The sequence below is a fragment of the Propithecus coquereli genome, unplaced genomic scaffold (genome assembly GCF_000956105.1).
Source record: "Propithecus coquereli isolate 6110/MARCELLA unplaced genomic scaffold, Pcoq_1.0 Scaffold15, whole genome shotgun sequence".
In the NCBI taxonomy this organism is placed as follows: Eukaryota; Metazoa; Chordata; class Mammalia; order Primates; family Indriidae; genus Propithecus; species Propithecus coquereli.
Window position 1 is genome coordinate 3,539,863 of NW_012139413.1, and position 23,580 is coordinate 3,563,442.

The following is a 23,580-nucleotide window of genomic DNA, read 5'->3' on the forward strand; positions in this document are numbered from 1 at the left end:
TTTTGTTCCCATCTTTCAATTTTGCTATAACATTTGTTTTGAAAACACAAATTTATTCCAATTACATTGAAATGTCAGGGAACAATTTGAGCATAATGCAAATTTCTTGTTTGTTTATGCACAATTTGTCTCCAGGAAACATAAAACTGCCCCAAGTTTAGGGTTAAAGAAAATGCATCCTTCTCATGAGGACAACGACCATCACCCATCCACATCTGGTGTTAGAACTTTCTATTTGACTTCAGATCAAATAGAAAGTTTGATCTTTCCACCAGTGAGAGTGAGGACAGCCCAATTCTAGACAAACTTCCCGTCTTTCTCAAGGTGAAGTGTAGTATTTACACATTTCTTAACTATTTAACAGGGATAAAAGTGTAATACCATTTTTCTTAGCCTCTATTTTTTCAAATGTGCCACTGATGAATTTTTTGTGACCTGTATTTCTAACTATAAGCCCTGTGGTTATTATTGCATGAGTTTTGCATAACATATGATTTTTAGGCACATGCGTCATGTCACAGCAAAATTGACTGCGTACACACTGAGAACACAGCTACGACCACCTGGAATGACTGTTCTAGACCCTTCATTTGGAAAGGTGCTCATTGCTTCAGAGATCTGGCAGCTGATGGCTGAATAGTGAATCGCTGTGGGGATGTGGCTAGATGGAAGACAGAGATGCTACTCTCCGCTCCATCATTTCATAATGGGAAGTGGACATGTGCAATGATTGTAGGGGATGTTTGAGGGCCGTATTTCAGTAAGCCAGGAATCCCACAGTGCAAAAGCTATTCCTTGTTCAATTCTCTCTCCATCTTTCTGGATTGACATGGGAAAAGTGTCAGCTTGGTGCCACAGTAAGCTTTTAACCTCTCATCTCCTTTTTCTAACAAAGGGAGAAGGAACCTCTACTCAAAACCTTCAGTAGTCTTAATTATCTATGAGAAGTGATACCCACAATTCCACTATGGTGATAATCAGTTTCCTGTTTAAATAAAAGCATTTATGTTGAAGAGTTAATTTAAAGGAAAAATTACATAATGATTCAGGAACCATGTTATAGAGTGAAATTTGTGAAGGTAAAATGTAGATGACTGAAGTTTGAACATTCTCATGGATGGAGGTGTAGAGCCAAAGCCGTTTGCCTGGCAGGAACCTCCTCACCTATCTGTATCCACCTCCTTTTACGAAGCACCCTCCAGTGTCGTTTGGTTATCCAATTGCCCTCATTCATTTTAGCTACGTCTGTCCTAAACAGATGTTAAGGAGAAGGGAAGCTGCACAGAGGGCTTAGCCCAGGCCTTGCTGCCTTTCTCACCTCCCACCCCTGGGCCTTGCAGGGCAGGCTCGCTGAGCTCGGCATGCCAACACCACCTCGGAACTAGAAGATACAAACCCAGGAGAGCCACATCCTCTGTCACCAGGGAACAGCTGCTCAGCCTCAGGACCTGAAGAGACGTGGAAAGCTTCAGCGATTCCAGAAGCAGCTTCAGGTTGCCACCAACACACTTATTCCAAGAAAGGTTGAATATTTCCAGAGCAGGGAGGTGAATGGAGGCTTCAGCTAAAAGTGATCATGATAAGAATAACAATAATTTAGGTTTCCTTGGTGATCATAGGCCTTGAATTTGAGGACACTAAGCTAGGACAACATTCATGTAACTGGATTGAGAAAGTTGTAGAGACCGTTTTCTTCTGTCTGAAATTCATAGCCTCAATTTATGTTGTCTATTTTTATTTGGGGAAATATTGGAAGCTTTATGAAAGTAAACCTTGATTAAATGGAATTCACTATCCACTGGGGTTTCTTTCCTTCACATTTAGGGAGGAGAACGAGGCACAGCCCTTGAACAGCTGGTCAGATTTCCAGAGTGTGTCCGGCTGGTACATGTCCCACTGCACAGCCACTGCTGAAACACAGAGACTCTGGAACACCACAGCATATTTGTGTTTACTTCACTGCAATTACTGAGGCAAGGGAGGGAACTAATGTATTTTGGAAAGATTTTCTGCTTAATTCTCAGCTGCCCCCACTGTTAAAATTAACCAAAGTAACGTATTCCCAACCACAGTAGTTAATTATACTTTAAATTGTTCTGCCTTCTTTCTAAAGAATAATATGTGTCCAAGGGGAAAATACTTTTATAATATCTGGTAAGAAAATTTCCCTCACTCATGGTACAGAGACCTACGATAAGGAGAAACAGAACTTTTTCTTCTAAAAGTGATGTAGAGAAACATATATTTACTTGATTTACTCAAATTGAATGGTAAACTTGTGTCAGATGATGTAATTTACTGTAATATTAAATATCTACTGGATCATCATTCACTGATTATGCAGCTAGAATTAGAAAGAGCTACATCTTCTAATGGCCATAATTGCTTTAAATTTTTTTTCCTAAAAAAAAGTTGAACTTTTCCCAACTAGGAAGTATGTTTATGAGAGATCATGTTGTTCTAAAATTTTTTTGTGTGAAACTTTCCTAAGCAAACATTAGTCTGAGCAGTGGAATGTATCTCAGGGGTGTGTGTGTGTGTGTGTGTGTGTTTACCTAACCATTTGGGGGATTATAGACCCCTTCAAGAAGTTTGTTTTGTTCACCTACTTACTTAGCTAATATATAGATAATACCTCAAATGCGCTTTGGGTATGCAACAAAGAATAAACACAGTCCCTGACCTCAAGAAGGTTACAATCTGGGGGAAATATAGACATTAAACAACCACACAAATAAATACATAATTATAAATTCTGATAAAAGCTATAAAGAAAAAGTATGAGGGCTCCTAATTTAGATAGGGAGGGGCTGTCTTAAAAAGGGACATTTATATTGATACCTGAAGCACAAGGCTGAACTCCTCAGGAAAGATGGGAGACAGGGCATTCTGGAGAACAGGATGGCCCCAAGGCAAGAGAGAGCTCAGTGACATGAAGGAGCAGAAAGAAGCCAACTGAGGCTGGGTTCAGAGAACAAAGGGGAGAACAGCTGAGAAGTACCGGGTCCGTATCATCCCGACTTGTTAGACCACATGAAAGAATTTGGATTTTACCTAAGGTGCTATAGGAAAGCCATAGACTATTTTTAAACTGGACAGTGATAAGATCAATATTACTTTTTTAATGAAATTTATAAACTCACTCCTCATAATCATAACTAACATTTATTGAGCATTTACTATGCACTAGGCTGCTTTCCAAAATCTTTATATGCATCAGTTGATTTAATTATCACAACTCAATGAGATATGTACTATTATTCCATTTTATATTTTACAGATGAGGAAACTGAAGCCTAGAGATGGTAAGTACCTGAGGTCATATAAGGTCACAAGAGCTAGTGCCAGGATCTGATTGCAGGCAATCTAATTCCAAATGTTTTGGAACCAGAAAATGTACCACTCTCTCCCGCATAGAATAATTATAAACACTTTTAGGGAGTTCATAGGCACCCCTTCAAGCATACCCATAGACCCCCTGGTGGTCCATGGACCCCAGACACCAGGTCTGAAAGGAACATGTCCTGGAACTTTTCCTCACTCACAGGTGGGGACAGTGAGACGAATGGTGCTGGGGAGGCTGGGAGCAGTGCATGGCCAGGGAGGACCAAGTCTATGTGGGCTGAACAAAATACTCAGGCTGAAAGGAGGGCAGGAGTACCCTAAACATAGAGTTCTTAGAATTTGGGGTAAATTTTATAATATGCATTTATTTTTATTATTAGTAGATTATAATAAACAGCTAATTACTTTTATTAATAGAAAGAATTTCTTTTATTAATAGCAGCCTGTGTCTGGTCCGTAGCACAATTTATTTTTTAAATTATTTATTTAATTTAATTTTATTTTATTTTACTTTTTTAGATAGGGTCTTGCTCTGTTGCCCAAGTTAAAGTGCGGTGGTGTCATCATAGCTCATTGCAAACTCAAACTCCCAGGCTCAAGCAATCCTGCCTTGGCCTCCCAAAGTGCTGGGATTATAGTCATGAGCCACAGCACCCGGCTAGCACAATTCATTTTTAAGGAAGTGTCAACTAATATAACACTGGGAAGATAATTAGAGAGAAAGGCTATTTTCATCATTATCCCAGAAGCACCCAAATCCAACAACTCTAGTCATGTATATGTGTGCTGAAAAGAGTTAACATAGCAGGCCTGAGACTGCTATCCCTGGAAAAGTCTATCAACCAGAAAGACTGGCCCTTGGCTGATGTCTGGGAACTTGGGATTTGGGAGTGTTCCCACCATTCCCCAACTGATAAGAGTGGTTTACTGTGCCCAACCTGTTTATATAAACAGGTTGATGATTTATGCTGAACACCACCTTTTCTTCCGTGAGTCTCGAATTTTGGTTCATGCTAGGAAGAGGATGCTTATCTAACTGAACCCCAATAAAAACCCTGGACTCAAAGGCTCAGGTGAGCTTCCCTGGTAGACGACATTCTGCACATGTTGTCACAACTCATTGCTCGAGGAATTAGGTGTGTCCTGTGTGATTCCACTGGGAATGGACTCTCGAAAGGTTGTGCTTGGTTTCCTCTGGACTTTGCCCCTTGTACTTTTCCCTTTGCCAATTTGGCTTCATATCCTTTCACTGAAATAAATCTTAGCCATGACTACAACACGTGCTGAGACCCGAGTCCTCCCGGAGATTCACTGAACCTGGAGGTGGTATTGGGGAACCCCAGCTCCGTGTGCGCAAACTGCTGGTTGTCTAGGTGGCATATTTGGACAAATGCTACAAAGTCCCTTTGCCTCAAAATATCTCCTACTTGCTGACAATGCACCTGCCCTGAAATGGGTGCAAATTTCAGATTCAGTAGACCTTTGATCCAGGCTGGGGCACACCCATGACCTTCAGAAATACCCAGATTCCTGAGAAAGCGTAAGAAATCCTGTGCAGAAGTGATTGCAAGGCAGTCAGCTAGGCTCACACACTGGTAAATGCCTCACTTTCCCATCAGACTCACCATAACCCAACTCATACTAGCTAGCAGCTCAGCGAAATTACAAGTTCCTATAAACATAGACCTCCAGAGTTGGTTATATACACTTTAAAGTTTAAATGTTAAATCTGCAAATGCCAGAATCATTGATATGGTCTTGAGAAGGTCACTTTTAAGAGGGCATATTTCCTGAAAAGAAGACAAATTAGAACTTCAAAACTTTGCCTATGGCTGAGTCTTGGAATGAAATTTGTAAAGAGAGGCCTCCCTCTCACAGGTGTGGGGAAACTGTGGCCTTTTGATTTCAAGATTGTTTTTTTTTTTAAGCACCACAGGAGGCAAGAAAAGTTTCATCTTTCTCTGCCACACCCCTTTTAATGAAAGGATTTCTTATGTAAAATTTGAATTCAGTCCAAAGGTGCACTTAAGGACCAGGAAGGCCACAAGTTTCCTTAGGCTACAGGTTCCCCACCCCTGGCAGGGACCTGGGAGATTCTCTTACCAAGAGCTGTAAAAGTCTCACTCTCCAGAGCACAGTTGTTGATTAGTAGCGACTTCAATGCTGGTAAAAACCGGAGCCTGCTGAGTAGGTTTTCAGAAGAGCTGCCCATCTTTTTGTTGGCCGATAAATCCAATTCTTGAAGATTTGAGAGTAAAGGGATAACCTGGGCTGTTAATATATCAACAGTGTCACGTTTCAGGCACCATCTCACAGAGACTCTTTTGGGTATTTGCTTCCTACAATCTTCTTAATCTGGCAATCACATCTCTCCCCCGTCTCACCCTACCCTCCCTACACACACCCGGAGCCAGCCATCTTCCCAGTATGCTGTTCAGGCTTTTCTACTTCCAAGCCTCTCTCCAGGCTAGAGGTTAAGAGCAAAGACTTTGGTGACAGAGAACTAGGTTCTATTCCTGGATCTGCTAGTAAGGAACTGTGTGATTTTTGGACAAGTTAATTAACCTCTTTGAACCTTAGCTTTCTTAACTGTAAAATACCTACTTCCTGGGGTCATTGGTAAGACAAAATGATTTGGTATAAATAAAGTGCTTGGTATAGTAACTGCTCGATTAATGTTTTATATTGTCATTCTTTTCTGAGGATGTAAGCATCAGTAAGGCAATGAAAACGAGAACAGATGCCTGTTGGTAATAGCAGTAGCCCCCTGGAGTGGGGTCTCCAGGGGCCCAGGCATCCGAGGAGTTACCCCTAGTTCATTATCTTTCTGCTACTTTTCCTGCCTTCACCACAGCTCTTATCAAGGCAGAAAATGCAGTATCCTGGGATCTCCTGGGGCAGGCTCACCTCCTCAGAGCCTTCCAGGGCCATCCAAGGCAAAGTAACCCCTCGATCACTATCATATCACCCAATTTTATCATTTTCATCACAGCACCCACAATTATGTGATATTTTCTTGTTTATGTATTTGTGTTTTTTCTCCCCCGACTAAAAGCAAGGTCTACGTGTGTAGGGACTACCCCCTCCCCAGAGTGGGGCCAGTACCTGGGACACCAGAGGCACAGAGGTTTGTGGAAAGAGGGGAGGAGGTCCAGGAAGGAAGGAAAGGCAGGTGGGCACTTTTGATCCCAACAGGTGTAACTATTTTCCCCGCTTCCAACCTCTCGCAGTACTTTGTATGCCGCCATGTAATTTGGGTACATACTGGTGTATTCTCCCTACCACAGCGAAGCCGCTTCGCTGTCTGAATTTTCTGTTGCCCAAAGTACAGTGCCTTGTACAATTAGAGGCTCAATCAATAGTTATTGGATAAACGAGCTATAATTCCATTTCTTTGGAGCTATTTAGGATGATCAAAGAATGTTCGATTATTTAACATCATAAAGTATAAAGCAGGGCATATTTTCATTTCCATCTTTTCGAAATTAAGCAGAAGGAGTATACTGCAATTCACTACAGTTATTAAGTAATTATTTAATATTAGCTTTCCAAGGCCATTCACCCAGGTCGGTGGCTGGGAACCTCGATAAGGAAGGTTTATGCCTCTGCTACTGGTGGTAACAACTGAGGTCCTCCAGCACTTTAATCTTCCTCTGTGTAACAAGATGAGATGTGGAATTCGTGTTATTTAGTTGTGTCAAAGGAATCTGGTGGACTGATAACTCATGAGTGTCTCCTTAGGTCTAATACTCAGGCTAAGATAAACGAAGGGGATGGCAATACCCTACAATGCATCATAAAACGCTCAAAAAGGGATTGTTTCATTACTTTAAAATCTTCATGAAAGCTTGAATTCTTCTCATTTTCCTAAATTCAGAGAAAAGAGTCTTAGAAATAATTTAGCTGGTTTAAAAGATAGATGTTAGACATAAAAACCTATTTTACTATGTTCCTTCCCAAATTTTACTAAAAACAACTTAAAAATTGCTTTATTAGCTGGGCATCGTGGCTCACGCCTGTAATCCAAGCACTCCGGGAGGCCAAGGCAGGAGGATTGCTTGAGCTCAGGAGTTCGAGACCAGCCTGAGCAAAAGCGAGACCCCTTCTCTACTAAAAATAGAAAAATATAGCTGGGCATGGTGGTGTGCACCCGTAGCCCCAGCTAATGAGGAGGCTAAGGCAGGAGGATTTCTTGAGCCCAGGAGTTTGAGGTTGCTGTGAGCTAGGCTGATGCCATGGCACTCTAGCCCGGGCAATAGAGTGGGACTCTGTCTCAAAAAAAAAAAATTGTTTTATTCTTGTTGTTCATTCAATCAGTATTCAACATGCATTTACTGGGTGCCAGCTATGTGCAGGTGCTTGTGCTTGAGCAATGCGGAGATGCTGAACTAGACACACCTCTACCCTGGAGTTGCCCACGATCTGGAGAGAGAGCAAGGGCTAAGGCCCCAACGCCAGCACATGCCTGGAGTGTCTGAGGGTCAGCAAGGACAGTGTGGCCAGAGTGAGTCAGTGAGGGGTAGGGGGAGGGAATGAAGTCAGAGTAGTAGAGGAATAGGGAGACCACTTGGGCTCTTGCTCTGATCTAGGCATGAGACAACGGTGGCCTGGACCAGGGTAGCAGAGATCTGCATTGTGAGCCCTGGTGAGCAGATGCTGGATGTATATTGAAGGTTTATTGTGGCCACAAAGGGAATAAAACCCTTAATCTCCAGGTAATGCTTGTTCTGTTTGTTATGGGAAATTGCATTTATACATGTTGTAATTACAGAACTATGTTTGTGGCAGGAAAATAAGTGTAATTACCTGAAGTTGTAATGTACACCCTTTATACACCATCCTGCTGACTCCTTCTCTTTAACTTCATTTGTATCTGAGTGGCTTGACTTCACTTGTTTGTCAGAAAACCCTGCTACCCTTTGTTTTGGTGTTTTGTCTACGTACCTGTTTGTGATCAACTTTGTGACACTAAGAGATTCATTTCTAAACAGCAACATAAATTCAAACTTTTCCCCAGGTGCTAAATCTATCATTTACAGACATGTTACGATGTCTGTAATATTAACAGAAATGCTAGATTATTAATATTTACTGGGCATTTAATACATGCTAAATACTATGTTGGGGCATTCGCAGAACTTTTATGATGTGATCCTTCGAATAACTTGATAGAAAGTAAATTTAACAGTATATATCAAATCCTCTAAGTTTCCAAATATATGCCAAGGTTCCAAAGCCTTTCTTTCCCTCTGCAATATATGCTTACTGAGCAACACCACGTCACCCGCTGTCAGGGAGCACTGGTGAAGATCTAGGACTTCCAGGTGCTTTAGCAGGGCCAGCTGAGCAGACGAGTCTTCAAAGCCTCCACTCAGCTTCTTATTGCAGGAAAGATCTAATTTCCTCAGCTCACCCAAGTATCTGAAAGCAGAACCTACAAAGAAAGTCAAAATCCCACTCTGACATATCACAAGGTGGCAGGGAAGTGTGTAGGGAGACAGATAGTAAGTAGGGCAGGGAGGGAGGCTGAGCAGGCTGTGTTGACAAAAAGCCAAAAGGAAGAGACTGCAGACTTCCTGCCACTGCCCTCTGTGTACCTGGCAGTGATTTCACACCCACTCCCACCAAGGCCACACAGATTGCCAATGGTTTTGACATGAATCCTGCAACTACCTTGAGCATACCTGCTATCACACTTGACATTGGAGATAACACAGAATTTTAGACTTACTCCAGCTGCCAGTGAGAACATGACAGGCTCTGTAAGTTGAGGGGAAAAACACAATATCATTTCCTATCCTCCATGAATGTGGATGCTCTGTATAGGGGTATACGATTTAGCTAAGACGCCATTGAAGCCATTATTTTCATCAGTGCCGATTCCTTCCTACTACTGAGCATAAAATAACAGTAAGGTTTTCAAAAAGAGGAGAAAACCTGGTAGCTTTAGTAGCAAAGAAACTTTTATTTTGCTCAAACACAAAACAGACTGGCTTTTTCAGAGTCAGTCATTTTAAAAGCTTATTTTTGTAATCACAAAAGTGTATGTTCACTGTAAAAATTTAGAAAATGAATAAAACATAAAGAAGATTTAAATTATTCATAATTTTATTCCCCAACATAACCACTGTTTATATTTTGTTGTATTTCCTAATAGCTTTTTAAATATCTTTCTATGTAATATCTTAAATTTAGCCATTGTTAACTCACCCAATGTTTTGACACTCTTTTGTGATAATCCACATGAATGTAACTTCAGCACCCTCAGGTTTGAAGTACATTTTAACCCCTGAGCAAGCCTATGCAGACTGCCTCCGATGTTTCTGTTCATGGAAAGATCAAGCACTTCAAGCCCCTGCAGCACAGGTAGCAACTGACCTGGGAGGAAGAAAAGGCAACAAGAAGGGCAACACCATTAAAACGCAGGGCGTGAAACCAGCCTGCAGGAGGGGGACAGCAGCCGTGTGCCTGGGGACAGAGTGAGTCTCCCTTTACATACAGGACAAAACGAAACAGCAAACTTAGATTCCCACACTATCCAATCACAGGCATCTTCACCTTTCGTTTCTGGGATGGACTCTTCAATTTCCACTTACCCACAAATGCCCCATCTTCTGACGTGAGGGCACAATCCACGAGCTCAAGCGTTTGTATCTTGCTTCCTTTTTGGAACTTCTGGAGGATCAGAGGCAAGTTTCCTCCCACTTTACTGTTCCAGGACAAATTTAGCTCTTCAAGTTCAGGTATCATTTCAAGTGCTTCTCCTGTTACAAAATATGCCCAAAACTCTATTGCTCGCTAGTCAGAAAAGCAGGGAATGCATTTCAAAATCAATACAGCCATGATTTATGGAGTTTGGAAGCTGGGCCAGGTACTGTATTATGTTAGCTGCCGAGGAACAGCAAGAAGAAAAGGATTCAGCTCCTACCAGCTCACAGTAACTCTAGTCCCGCCAACATTCTGCAACCATGCATATGAGCAAAAAATTGTAGTTGTAAAAAAATCCAAGTACTGGGTGAGTGGTTTAGGAAGTTGCTTTTGTGGCAGTCCATCTGCTTTTTCTCATTCACCCTTTTAGGGGTCAGCATTTCTGAGAAGCTTGACCAGGGGCAGAAATGAGGCAAAGCAGGGAACCGGCCACCACAGCGGTGAAGCTCTCTTCAACATCAACAACATCACACAACTGAACCAACTGCTGCAGAGAGGAGCTAACATTAGAACATCAGGCACTAGCAGCTTATAACAGCCACACTGCCTCAGGGGGGAGGTGGGGGTGCAGTGAAAGAGGGGTGAAACCTGACATTTCTGAAACCGTTTCACACAGGAAAGCATCCAACAGCTATGGCATAGAGCCTGGAAGAGAACAGGGGAAGTGACCAGAGAGATCCAGCCTTAGGAATGATTTCCACTGCCTTGGGATAGAGCACACACATGGAACATGTACTCTCACTGTGCAGCATCAATCTCAAGACCCAACAATTAAGCATCCTGGAAAGTCCCCTGTACCCAGAAGACTCTCTTTCACTGGTTGCCACTGGACTTGAAGATCTACCATTATTGATTTATTCCATGGATTAAAGTTCTAGGAGCCCAGGAGCCCCATGTTAAAATGCATATTGTCCAGGAGTTGCAGTGTCTTAAGGCAGGGGAGAACAGGTGTCATTTGTGCGCCATTGCCAGTCCATGGGGGTAACTCTCTATAGTCCTGGGGTGTCCCTCAGGATCAGGGAGAAAGAATGCATGATTGATTATGACACAGGAATGTGACTCCCAATGCTGGGAATCACTTGAAGTCCAAGTGGGTTCCTGGCTTCACGCAAGAAAGAATTCAGGAGCAGATGACAGTATAAAGTGAAAGTGAGTTTTATTTAGGAAGTATAGAAAGTCTACTCCACAGACAGAGTAGAGGCTACTTCCCCCTATCCCCCCTTTTGCCCCTCTATTTAAGCAACAGCTTAATTATGGGCTAAACAAGGGGAGGAATATTCACGTTATTTCTTGGCAAGGGGTAGTGTTTTCCTGGAATTAGGGTGATTCCCTCCTTTTGACCAAATATGGTCAAACAGTATGTGTCATGGTGTCAGGTGTGTGATGGGCATAAGAGGTTGCCTTAGAAACTTTTATGGTAATGAAGTGTATAATGAAGCTGTAAGGTCAAGAGGTAGTCATTTCTCCATCTTGGTTCTAACCAGTTGGAATTTGTCCTGCCTCCATCTTGTTTTGATCAGGGTAGTTTGAAACTTTGTTTTGAGACTTCCTGACTCGGTTAAACAATGCCTGCACAATCAAGCAATGCCTAAGCAATGCCCAAGGCAATGCCCAAAGCAGTGCCTGCCAGTTCCCTATCTCAATTAATAATGTCTGCAATGGACATGGTACTGGAGTCCCCTGCTTTAGCCATCCTGCACTAAGCAACTGTAATGGGTGTGATAATTTTGAAATGCCTCCTGATTTATGTTGTCTTATCAGTAAACCATTTATTCTCCCTGTACCCCATCTGCCATTAAGGCTAAGCGAGAAGAACAGAGTATGGCGATAAGTAAGCCCTCCTGATGGGAAAGGATGCAGACGTCCTTGCCGAGAGGATAATGGAAGGACTTCGGGAGGGGAGAGAGGGGGACAAAGCATCAGATCGGCCAGGGTGCAGGCTCTCTCCAGGGCCAGATAAGTTTGGAATGGGTCCCAGGGCAGAAATTGCATTTTCTAGCTTCCTAAGAATTGGAAGATCATGAAAAAGATCAGGTTACTCATAGAAAAAAATGAAACTAAATTGTCTTTTTACGCCTGAGTAATTTTATGTTAAATTTGCAAGTCTGCTACACAATAACCAGTTGCCAATGGTGGGGCTAAATTGATCATGTAAATCCAAAGAAAAGTAATTTTGGATGAGAGAATAGGGCAAAAAGGAACTATCAGTTTTTGAGAACCTATTATGTGCCAGGCATGTAGTAGGTACTTCGCAGAAATTATTTAGTCCTCACAATAATTTTTGGAGGAGATTACCCCCATTTCAGAGATAAGAAAACTGAGGCTCAGAAAAGTTAAATTATTTATCCATGTTCCCAAAGCTAGTTAAACGTGGCACTAGGATTTGAAGTAGGATCTGGGCAACGCTAAGATGTATAATTTTTTTCCTCAGCTGTGGGAAGGGTAGGCCAGGGGACATCAGCTGGCCCCCATTTTCCAGGTAGGGACTAACAAGTGGCGTGAATTGTGTTGTTTTTACAGAAACCTTTAAAGAGATGCGAATAATCAAAATATGTCATCAGACCATAAAAATAACAAAAAAAGTATTCATGACATCTAATAAACCTGCAAGCATTTTAAAACAGCAGCTGGGTAAGTAGCATGATTTCATACAAATTTTATTGTATGTTCAGTATATAAACTAACTTGAGTGAGGTTCTAGTTCTAATTAAACCACTAATTTTACTTTAAAAATCTGGTTCTGATCAATTTTTAAAATGGAGGTGAAAAAATAGAAGAGAGGAGTATTATTTTGGAATTGGAAAAGAACTTAATTTTTATCTACTCCAACTCCTCTATTTTACAGATGAGGTAACCGAGACCCAGAGTGAGCACGTTTTAAGATAACCTCCACCGAAACTCCATGAAATCAGGTACCCGATCAGCACAGGGTTACATAGCTGCTCAGCAGTTACACAAGCACTCAACACAGCACTGCATCACATATAGCACCCTTGACCACCATCACCCACGGAGGAGGCGACATAGGTAGTTTGCCTTTGAGGATTCATTCAGGTTGCTTCGCGTGAAGCCGTCTCTTAAGGGACGAGTTCATCATACCCAGTGCTTGAACATCCTCAGTGGTAAGTCTGCAACTACCCAGCCTCAGGATTTTTAACTTGCTGACCAGATGCATTTGCTGAGTGATTGAAAGGAGGGTTCCACCTACAAAATCATTCCAGGAAATATCCAGTTCTTCCAGGTCTGGGAGAGAAGGCAGCAAAGCAACTAGATGCGAACAGAAGAAAACACAGGTTTATATTAATATATGTAATTTGTGATTTGTAGTAAATAGAATTCAGTGCCTAGATGCATAGGATATAGTTTTGCACTGTAGGAGACTAGAGGGGAGTGGGCATGTCGACTTTTAGCAAAGTAGGGATCTCTCAGCTTTGCAATTGGAGAAATTGTGACATTTACATTTCCTATTTCTTGAGATGTTTTCTATTTCTGCCAAATAACTGCACTCTGAAAACACAGTGGTATCTCCATAACACTTCACAGAACCTCCTTTATTTAGTTGAACCCAACAGCAGTAATGGTAATTCTGACACCATAACTGCTACTACCACTGCTACTGCAATGTGTGTACTGGTCCTTCTATTTTGCAAAATCCTCTGACATCCATCATCTGTCACTCTATTGGACCCCCAGGTTGAAGGGCGTGAGGGATGCTCTGTTGGCCAGGACTGCTGAGATTGAGCGTGCCTGTTCCCTTTTCTTTTTTGTCTTGACTACCTGGCTGTCACCACCACGAAAAGCTTCTGTTATACTTAGATGGACCAAGATGAGGAAGTTTAGACAAGGACAAAGCTTGACTGGAGCCTCCTCTGAGTCTCTGCCACTGCTCGTTAACAGTGAATTTACTCTCTGTGAAAAAGATTCTCAAAGGGCATCTTTATCTCCTGAAGCAACAAGACTTGAGAGTGGAAATGCCAAAGTAGAGGAGCTAAAGCATCTATGCTGCTCGCGCGCTTTTACACGTCTATCGCGAACGCTACACTGGTGGCAGCAGTCAGAAGCAGCTCGTTGGGCTCCTGTAGTTACAGGCACAGCAATTCTGGACCTTCCAAAATTCTGAAGTCATGCTTATGAGCAAAAAATGGTTTTCTTTTTACTAGTACTTAAAGCACTTTAGCAATTTCATCTTGTTCACCATGATCCTAACTTCACGGAGTATAAAAGTCTATTGAACATATCAAGAAGGCAAAAAAAAAAAAAAGGCCACCAAAACCCTTGCTTTTCTAACATCAAACTGAGTTTGTAGCTGAACTCTGTCCCATAACTTTTCCTCTCCCAATATTTTTAATTCATAAAGGAAATCAAGCCTCCTCTTTGTTAGTAATCCTATTAAGAAAATGCAACAGCCATACACAAAATACAGGTTAGTGGTCAAACTTCAGTTTGCATCAAAATCCCGTGAGGGGCTTATTAATCCCATGAGGGGCCCCCTCTGAGAAAATATGGTTCAGGAGGTTTGGGTTGGACTCAGGTGACTGCATTTCCACAAGCTCCACAAGCGATTCTGACACAGGTATTTGAGGTCCACAGGCATAGGGTTCCCTCTTAAGGGACTCGTTCCAAATACAGTGGTGTGAATTTTCATTAAAATAGTGCTTTGGTCTGGATGTTTTTGTTCCTCGCCAAATGCATATATTGAAATCTAATCCCCAATTCAATTGTATTAAGAGGAGGGGCCTTTAGGACGTGTGATGGTTAATTTTAGTGTGAAGTTGACTGGATTAAGGAATACCTAGAAACCTAGTTAAGCATTATTTTTGAATGTGTCTGTGTGGGTGATTCCAGAGGAGATTATGAGTCTAAGTGAACCAGGTGAGGAAGATCTATCCTCGATGTGGGCGGGCACCATCCAATCTGCTGGGAGCAAAGAGAGAACAAAACATAGAAAAGACGAACATGTCAATCCATCTGCTGGAGCTGGGATACATTCTTCCTCTCCTGTCCTTGGACAACAACTCCAGGCTCCCTGGCCTTTGAACCCCAGGACTTACACCAGCAGCCCCCCGGCCTGGGTTCTCCAGCCTTTGGCTTTGGACTGAGAGTTACAACACTGGCTTCCCTGGTTTTGAGGCCTTTGGACTGAGCCACACTACCAGCACCCCAGGGTCTCCAGCTTGCAGGTGGCCTGTTGTGGGACTTCTCAGCCTCCGTAACTGCGTGAGCCAATTCGCCTAACAAATCCCCTGTCCTGTCTCTACGTCTACATCTACATGTATCCTACTGTTTCTGTCTCTCTGGAGAACTCTCCCAATACAGGAGGTGATTAGGTCATGGGATGGGATCAGTGCCCTTGTAAAAGGGAAGAGAGCTAGCTAGCCCCTTCCCCAGGTGAGAACACCACTAGAAGATACCGTGTGAACCAGGAAAGGGGCCCTCACCAGATACCAAATATGCCAGTGCCTTGATCTTGGACTTTCCAGCCCCCAGAACTGTGAGAAATAAATTTCTGTTGTTTATAAATTACCCAGTCTAAGGTATTTTGTCATATAACAACCTGAACAGACTAACACAAAGAGTTAAGGACCCCTCGCTCAAAACGCAACTCGTTTGATAGCTCTCTGTTGGCAGACACATCCAATTTGATTTAAGGTATCTGAGAAACGGGAAAAAAGGGTGATGTGATGTGGAGAGGGCACTTCCCAGCCAAACTCCTGCTGAGGTGTAATAAATGGTAGGCACAATTTCATGTACAGAAGGTGTTAGCAATAATTGCTGGTAGTTATACTTTTCATACCACAGATAATAAACAACACAATAATTCCTTTAAATTCCCAGCAGGGCTTAGTTTTATGGATGAGTTTCATTAGTTTATAACATCTGCAAGAATGGATGTTTTTCAGAGAGCAAGAGGCAATCAGATGGATAAAATTTCTCAGGAAAAAAAGAAACAAATGAACCTTTCTCCTAAACTCAGCTCAAATCTTCAAAACTTGAGGAAGGATCAATTAGCTTTAAAAAAAAATAGTGATGCAGCTATTCCTGCAACTGTCTGAGAGCACTCAGCAGACTTGGGGTGAGCAGGTGGGTAACTGATCATGTCTCGCTGTTCATCTCGGTGTAAAGGCATATATTCCTCTGCGCAAGATCACTGCATACAGACCCATTTCCCTCAGGTCCGCTCTTGCTAATCCACAGTTATTCAAATCTAGACATTTGTCGACAGCCTTTTTGCCCAGCTTCTGCAGGAACTGCTCATTTTTCTCCATCCTGGGTCTAAATTCCACTTCTGAACTGAGAGGCTTACCTATATGATAAGAATAAAGAAGAATTTGCTGTTAATGACAGATAGTATTAAAGATGCATAATGACCACAATAAGACAAGTGAAAAGACCAACAACCCTGAACTGGTCCCTTGTAAAACTTCAATTCAGAAAGGGAGGCATTCACCAGGGAAAAACTTAACACCGTTCCTGCCACTGGGTGCTCAAACATTGATTGCTTCGGGAGCCTGGGGAACTCAGTGGCTTTTCTATCCTGGCCTGACCTGGACTTCTTGGGGTGAAGACAGAGTTGTGTTCCTGGGCAAGAAGCAAACCTGTTAGCCCAGGCTTTGAGATGTTTGCTACTTGAAGACCACACATATCTTTGGTGGATGCAATGGCTAGGGAAGAAGCACAGGTATTTGCCTCCTGAAGCCAAACAGGTTGACAGGGGAAGCATTGAAATTACCATCAATGAGCTTTAATTGGCTACAGGGAGCAGGTAAAAGACTTGCTGGTCAGTTGCTAGACCATTCAACTGACAAACACAAAGAGAGCAGTGCCCGGAGAGCATCTGCATTTTCTCAACTCCTACTAGAAAATGCATTCGGAAAGCCTCATTTGTCCTTCTTGTTCTCAGGGACTACCCACGCGGCACCCTCACCAAGTTCCTCTGCAATAGCCCTGTGCTGACATGGCAGCACTGTGATAACAAAAGCTACCATCCCACTGAGCACCTGGTGGTGCTGCCCACTTCCCTGTGCCCGCATTTTAGACACACACGAAACACGCCGTACTTTTGGCAGGAAAAAATGGGTATGGACATGTACTGAGAGTGACTTTAAAGTGGTTTTTAAGTGAAAATGTAAATTTAAACACATAGAAAGAGTATATTGGACTCCAATAGAAAATCAAAAGTTCTGAAAGTGCAGTAAGTAATCTTTTACTAACCCTGACAAAAAGATATAAAACCACATAGCTAAGAAGAAATGCATTGGTACCAGTGAAAATTAAAAGATAATGGGATTGCATTAGTGATACATTTAGACTAAAATATTAGCAAGATAATAAAAAAAACTTCTACTCTAATCCATAATGTGTCTGTGGCATGCCATTTTTGTTGAGAAAAACCACTTCCCTGTGTATGGGGTGCACATCTTCTTTGGGATGGTGAGTGTTGCCACATTCCACCAGTAGGAGGCAGCATCATCCACCCTTTACCTCTTCACTCTGGCCTTCAATTTATATCATTGCACATTGGTACAAGGTGTTTTATTTGGGGTAGGGTTGCCAGATTTAGAAAAAACAAAAACAGGACACGCAGTTAAATTTAAATTTCAAATAAATAAGGAATCATTTTTTAGTGTGTCCCAACTATTGCATGTATTTGTTCTGGCAAGTCTAATTTTGGGTGGGGCAAAGCAGAGTGTGGACAGGGGACAGGGAGGGACTGCCTCTTCCTTGCCCACAAGTACAGGGCATTTTGTTTAAAGTAGTCACTATTAAACCATTTTATAGATTTGGAAACTTGGACTCAGAGGGACTATTAATTGGTAAGAAGAAGAGCCAGAATTTGAACTCGGACCAAAGCTCATTATATGTGTGTGTGGTTTATTTTTGTATTTTAAAAAATTTCTATTCATTACATCTCATTACTTTCTCTCTTTTTTCAAGCCTTTATCTCAACCTACCATCATGCTCAAGTTCCAGCACCAACAAACCCTCTCTTTCTTCTCTTTCCTCCTCAAGCCACTGTTCTGTCAATCATTTCCTTTCCTGGCAAATGTTTGGAAAGAGTGGTTTGCACTTGCCGGCCCTTGCTGCACTTCTTCACCACCTTTCCCAGTTGACTTTCCACCTTCTGGTTGCTACACTCATCTATCCAAACAAGTTGTTTCTCAAAGGTTACCAACAATCACCTACCAATTGACAGATTCAGAAATCTCTTCTAAGTCCACATTCCATTTGGGTACTTAGTAAGGTTTGATAGGATTGACAAGCCCACATCAGCACAGGTGGAAGACCTGGTTCAGATCATGGGTCCCTCAGATGAACAAGTCACTTAACTTCTCTGAGCCTTGGTTTACTCACCTATAAAATGGAGACTATATTTCCTGCCTGGGTCATTTCTCAGGAAGATAGTGACTTAAACTTACTGGTGCCTCCCAGGCATATGGGAATGTGCAGGGCCTTTTATCTGAGATGTACTTGGTAAATATTTATTGAATGTACAAATAATCGAATGAATAAATATTGGTTTTACAGTTCCTCAATTACAAAATAAATCAACATATGAATCCTTTAAAAAATACCCAAATATAAATATTAATACCAACTTATGAGACCCCTGGACATCTCCTCGCAGACCATCTATTTCAATTTTTTTTTTAAATCTATGAAGCCCTTTCTTCAAAGCGTGCCTCATGTTATGGGTCAGCTCGGTTTGTAAACCGGATGAGTCAGAGCTGCTGCCGTTTGGCTGGGCTGGGAGGCTGGTGCTCCACGGAGGACACACGCGATCGCACAGGAGTGGTCCCGTGGGGCAGTTCGGCCCTTTTCCAGGCCGCTTTAGCTCTGAACAAAGCTCTTGGTTGTTTGAGCTGAGCACTATCTTCTCGCCAAGTTCCTTTCCAACGTAAATCTGTCAAGGTTGGTTTGTGTTTGTGACTTTTACAAGACATTATTACGTGTTGGTAAAATGGGTGGTACCGTACAGGGAACCAAGATCACAAGTTCCTGTTTTCAAAGAGCCACCTGCCTAATGAAATACAGAAGATAAGTGGAGACACAGAAGGCGAATGATAGCACACCTTAGTGACAACAGGTACCTCAGCTATGGTGAGACCAGGTACGGTGGGTGGGCCTTGGGGAACTTCCAAGAGAAACTGGGGCTTAAACTGCACCTTAGAGAATGAGCAGGCGTCAGCCAGGCAGGTGGACATTAGGGAGGGATAAAGCAGGGAGGGGCGCAGGGGAGGATGGTGACCCGAGGGAGGCTCTTCCTCGGCACAGGGAACCACTTGGGCTGGCGAGGGGGAGGTGGCCAGTTGAGGAAATAGCACGCAAATCAGAACGTCAGCCATGGGGCTGTGGTTGGAGGTGGGGGAAGGCAGAGGTCACAGAGAGATAGCCCACATCCACCTGATCACAAACACCTGGAAGGCCGCACTTGGAAGCGGACTTTCTCTTCAAGGCAAGAAAGACTCAGCAAAGGATTTTAAGCAGGTGAGAGACACCATCGTATCCGTGGCTCTGAAAGAGCACTCAGGGGCAGTGTGGAGGACAGGTTGGCAAGAGAGCAAGACTAAAAGTAGAAAAACCAGTCAGTTATTCTTTTAAAGGTACACTTTAACTTCCTATTTACAAAAACATACTTAAAGTACATTTAATCTACTTGCTGGTAAAACTATATTACTTTTGGCATTTGATGCCAAACAATCTGATGGAAAGTAGGGTAGGTAGGAATGAAACAAGATTGGCCACAGGTTGTTAATTATTAAAGGTGGGTGACTAGGAGGACTCCTTATACTAGTCTCTCTACTTTTGTATATGTATAAAAAATTTTAGATGTTTTTAAAATATACTTAATCTAATAGATAATATATCGATGGCATTGCATATGACATAACTTTGGAAAGAGATTTGGCAATATTTTCGTAACCTTTATATTTATAATCCCTGTTTGGGGAATTTATACTAAAAAAAAAGCTGAAACACAGTGAAGAGGGAACGGGAAGAGGGAAAGCCAAAGATAGTCACTGAAGGACAAAAGGAAGAACTTACTAAGTAATTATGGTATATGCATATAATGGAATACTATGCAACCATGAAAACTAGGCATGTGAGCCTCATGTAGCAATGTGGGAATTCAGCAGCATACGAATATGCTCCAGAAGTAGGATCACAGCTCCATGTACGCTCAGGAGGAATTTGTAAGATACTACAAGTGTGCAAACAATGCTGACCTAGCTCCAGCTACCTCTCTGACGTGTCTTCTGCTACTCTCTTCCTCTCTGCATGGCTCATCCTGCTTCAGCATCCCTGACCTCCTGGCTCTCTCTCAAACCCTCCAGGCTCAGTCCCACCTGGGGCCTTTGCACTTACACTTCCCTTTGTCTGGGATGCTACTCCCACAAATACCTAAGTGGCCGGCTTTATTCATTCATTCCACATGGCTGTTTATTCAGATCTCTGTTCAAACGCCACCAAATCAGAGACTCCTTCCCTCCGACCCCATCTAAAGTAGCACACCATCCCATCATTCTCCATCTCCTTAGCCTGCATTATTTTTCTTCATATTGCTTATCTCACCTGAAATTATATCTGCATTTGGTTCTTTGCCTACATAAGACCCTGTTTTTCATGGCTGTATTTCTAACACTTAGAACGGTGGCTGGCACATAGTAGGCACACAGTGACTATTCGTCGAATGGCTGGATGACTGGCCATAAATGCCTACATATGAAAAAAAGACTCAAAAGAATCTTGAAGAAATGATCATTCGTTTTATAATGAGAGGAAATTAGGTGTTTTCCCTAAACCTCTCTGTAGTGTTATAATGCTTTTTATAATTTAAAAGTAACATTACAAATTATTCAAAGTGTTTAAGTGACACAATAAATGTTCAGCACAGAGAGTCATAGTTTTAGTTTAACCCTTACAATCTCTGTAGGAGAAAACATTATTCTAAAAAAATAAAGCAATACCAGCAACCAGAAGTTTACCAGTGTCGAAGGTGGCTGTCTTCTGTGACCCGTCGCTGGGTTGGGAATCAGTTGTTTTAAGGTCACTGTTCTCTTTTCTGTTTTCAGCTTTGGAGGCCCTGAGGAATTTGTTAACAAATGAAGCCTGGGATTTAGTTTCTTCTTCTGAGGAATTTTTCTTCCCTGTTTGACTCATGGTCAAGTTGAAGGTGTCTTTCTTCATAAGACACCTTCCTGTTGTTTTCTGTTTCCTAGGATTTCTGAGAAGAAAATAAGCCTCTCTCAAGCCTTTGTGAAATCAAAACATTCTCCCCTACATGAGTCCCACTTTTTTCTTTTTGTTTTTTATTGCTGGCCGTGTTTAACATTAAAAATAATGACATAACCCAGGATCCAGGAACCAACAGATGGTAACAGATATAAATCCAAAGCAAATTTGAGTTTTTAATATTGCCCTATTTTATCCTGTGAGATACAGGTCGTTAAACACCACTTTGGCAAACACATCAAGTGTGTCAATACATCTTAAATTACAGCAGTCAATTAGAGTTACCTTGTAAGAAAGAGATGGTAGTAAAGGAGGAGGCAGTCTGCCTTCAGGATGGGCTGGCCATTTGCAAAGCTGTCCCGGGAGGAGTTTGCCTTCCATGACTCCCAGTGACCACCCCCCTTTGCATACCCCTCTTTTTCCTCCTGGCGTTTTCACAATTTCTCTACTCCAGCCCTGGACTGCCACCCCATTCAAAACATGTGATCAGTAAAGAATTCTTGCATTCCACGAACGTTTTTAAAGAACCTACTGTGGGCCAGTTATTGTTCTAAATGCAAGAGATTCAATACAAACAAGATACACAGCTCTTGTCTTTGATGGAGAATTAACCTGGTGAAAAGAGGCACCTGAATGACAATGATTACGTGAGACAAGGGCTGTTGGAGAAGAGAGGCGGAAGTAGTCAGGGACCCCCCAGGTGAACAAAGCCTGCCTTGGAGCAGGGACCCCCCCAGGTGAACAAAGCCTGCCTTGGAGCACAGACTTTCGACAGTCAGTGACATTGCCTGGGTTTGGAAGAACTGGGAATTAGCTAAAAAGGAAAGAGAAAGAAGGGCATTCCAGGCCAAAGAAACAGCAGGCTCAAAAGTTCCCAAGCATGAAGATTGGAAGAGCCTAGCACTGGTTCTTGGCATGGTATGTGATTGGCCTGCGGTAAGGGAATGTGGAGAGTGGAGGTAGGATCCAGTGTTGGTGCAATCTGAGGCTAAAAGGGATTCCTAAGGATCAATCTATTACGTCTCTTAGAATTTGCTTACATTTTACAGGAGGGTTAAATAATCTAAAGGAATAAATGTAGGTGTTGAAATTACAGTGCTCATGGTTTCCTCCCTATAAAATAGCTCTTTATGTAACAGTATGTTCCAGAATGGCTCAAAAAATGTTTTGCACAGGGAATCCTAAAAATTGTCCTTGCAGAGCCCACCTCCATGCCTGGGGTTAGAAAGTCTCCACACACCTGAAGACCACCTCGATATACCTGGAACGCTGCTTTGAGAATCAAAATTGGACATCCCATGTCCTTTTTAAAATTTTCTTTTCATATTAGAGCAGGGTCCAGCCCTGGTTTACCCAGGAACACACAGCAATGGAACCAGACCATTGTCCCAGGCCATGGCACCACAGCTCACCAGAGCCTCAGAGGGTTAGGTAGGTGGGAAAGAAGAACGAAAGACCATTGCTGGCCTTAACCTATAAATCTAAACACAACCTGCAGCCCTGGCTGCCCCACCCCACCCCTGCCCCATTCCACCATCACCCATGAGCACTTCTCTTTTTGCTGGTCTTCTGGCTCCCACCCAAAACTTACCTCTGTGGTCATTTTCACCCAATTTCACTTTTTGGAGATTTATGCCGGGCCATTCTCTGGGGAGCTAGCTCACCAAATGGCTTCACTCCCTCCCACCCCTAAGTACACTGACTCCAACTCCCCAAGTCCTAAGAGAACACTGCTGGCTAGTGCTCCAGGATGTGGTAATTTACTCAAGTGAAACCCCACCCAGCTTTGAGGCTCAGCTGGGTTCTCTGTGCAGATTAGTATCCCTGGGAGCAGGGGAGTTGGGAAAGGCAAGAAACAGAGCAGGAACCAAAGGAACAGGAAAGGAAACAAAAGAAAGGAGAGAAACGAAGGAGTAGGAAACAACTGGAGGCTAACAAGGAATCAAGAAAGCGCGGATGAGGGAGGAGACTTGGGAATTGAAAGGGAAACATCTGTGCATTTCTTCATACATGGTAGTTAAGTAGTAGTTAGCATGCTCACATGTAGAAAATATAATTTTTCTTCAAAATGTGTTTAGAAAATTCCTCATTATATAAAAATAATAAGCCCTCAGGCTTTCCATACCAATTCAAGCTTTAAAAATTTGGCTTACACAAATGTAAAGGAAGGTATGTTAGGTATGGATTTTCTAAAATCATATCATATTTATGGATACATAAGAAGGAAAATAAAAGCAGAAATTGAGGCTGGGCACGGTGGCTCACGCCTGGAATCCTAGCACTCTGGGAGGCCGA

At 42.5% G+C, this 23,580-nt stretch overlaps 1 protein-coding gene across 3 annotated transcripts in view; it reads right to left on the minus strand.

Annotated features, from left to right (window-relative positions):
• Positions 1-23,580, minus strand: part of LRRC31 (leucine rich repeat containing 31) — a 37,655-nt gene that overhangs the window by 3,260 nt on the left and 10,815 nt on the right. For 2 of the 3 annotated variants that reach the window (XM_012640196.1, XM_012640199.1), the window contains exons 1-8: positions 21,039-21,338; positions 16,214-16,357; positions 13,153-13,320; positions 9,942-10,109; positions 9,556-9,723; positions 8,612-8,779; positions 5,449-5,616; positions 1,397-1,564 (exon numbers count right to left, since the gene is read on the minus strand). In XM_012640196.1, coding sequence (XP_012495650.1) covers positions 1,397-1,564; positions 5,449-5,616; positions 8,612-8,779; positions 9,556-9,723; positions 9,942-10,109; positions 13,153-13,320; positions 16,214-16,357; positions 21,039-21,240 — 1,354 coding nt within the window. In that variant the 5' untranslated portion in view covers positions 21,241-21,338. Of the gene's footprint in view, positions 1-1,396; positions 1,565-5,448; positions 5,617-8,611; positions 8,780-9,555; positions 9,724-9,941; positions 10,110-13,152; positions 13,321-16,213; positions 16,358-21,038; positions 21,339-23,580 lie in introns of those variants that run through there. The other variant, XM_012640197.1, reaches the window with a different exon arrangement.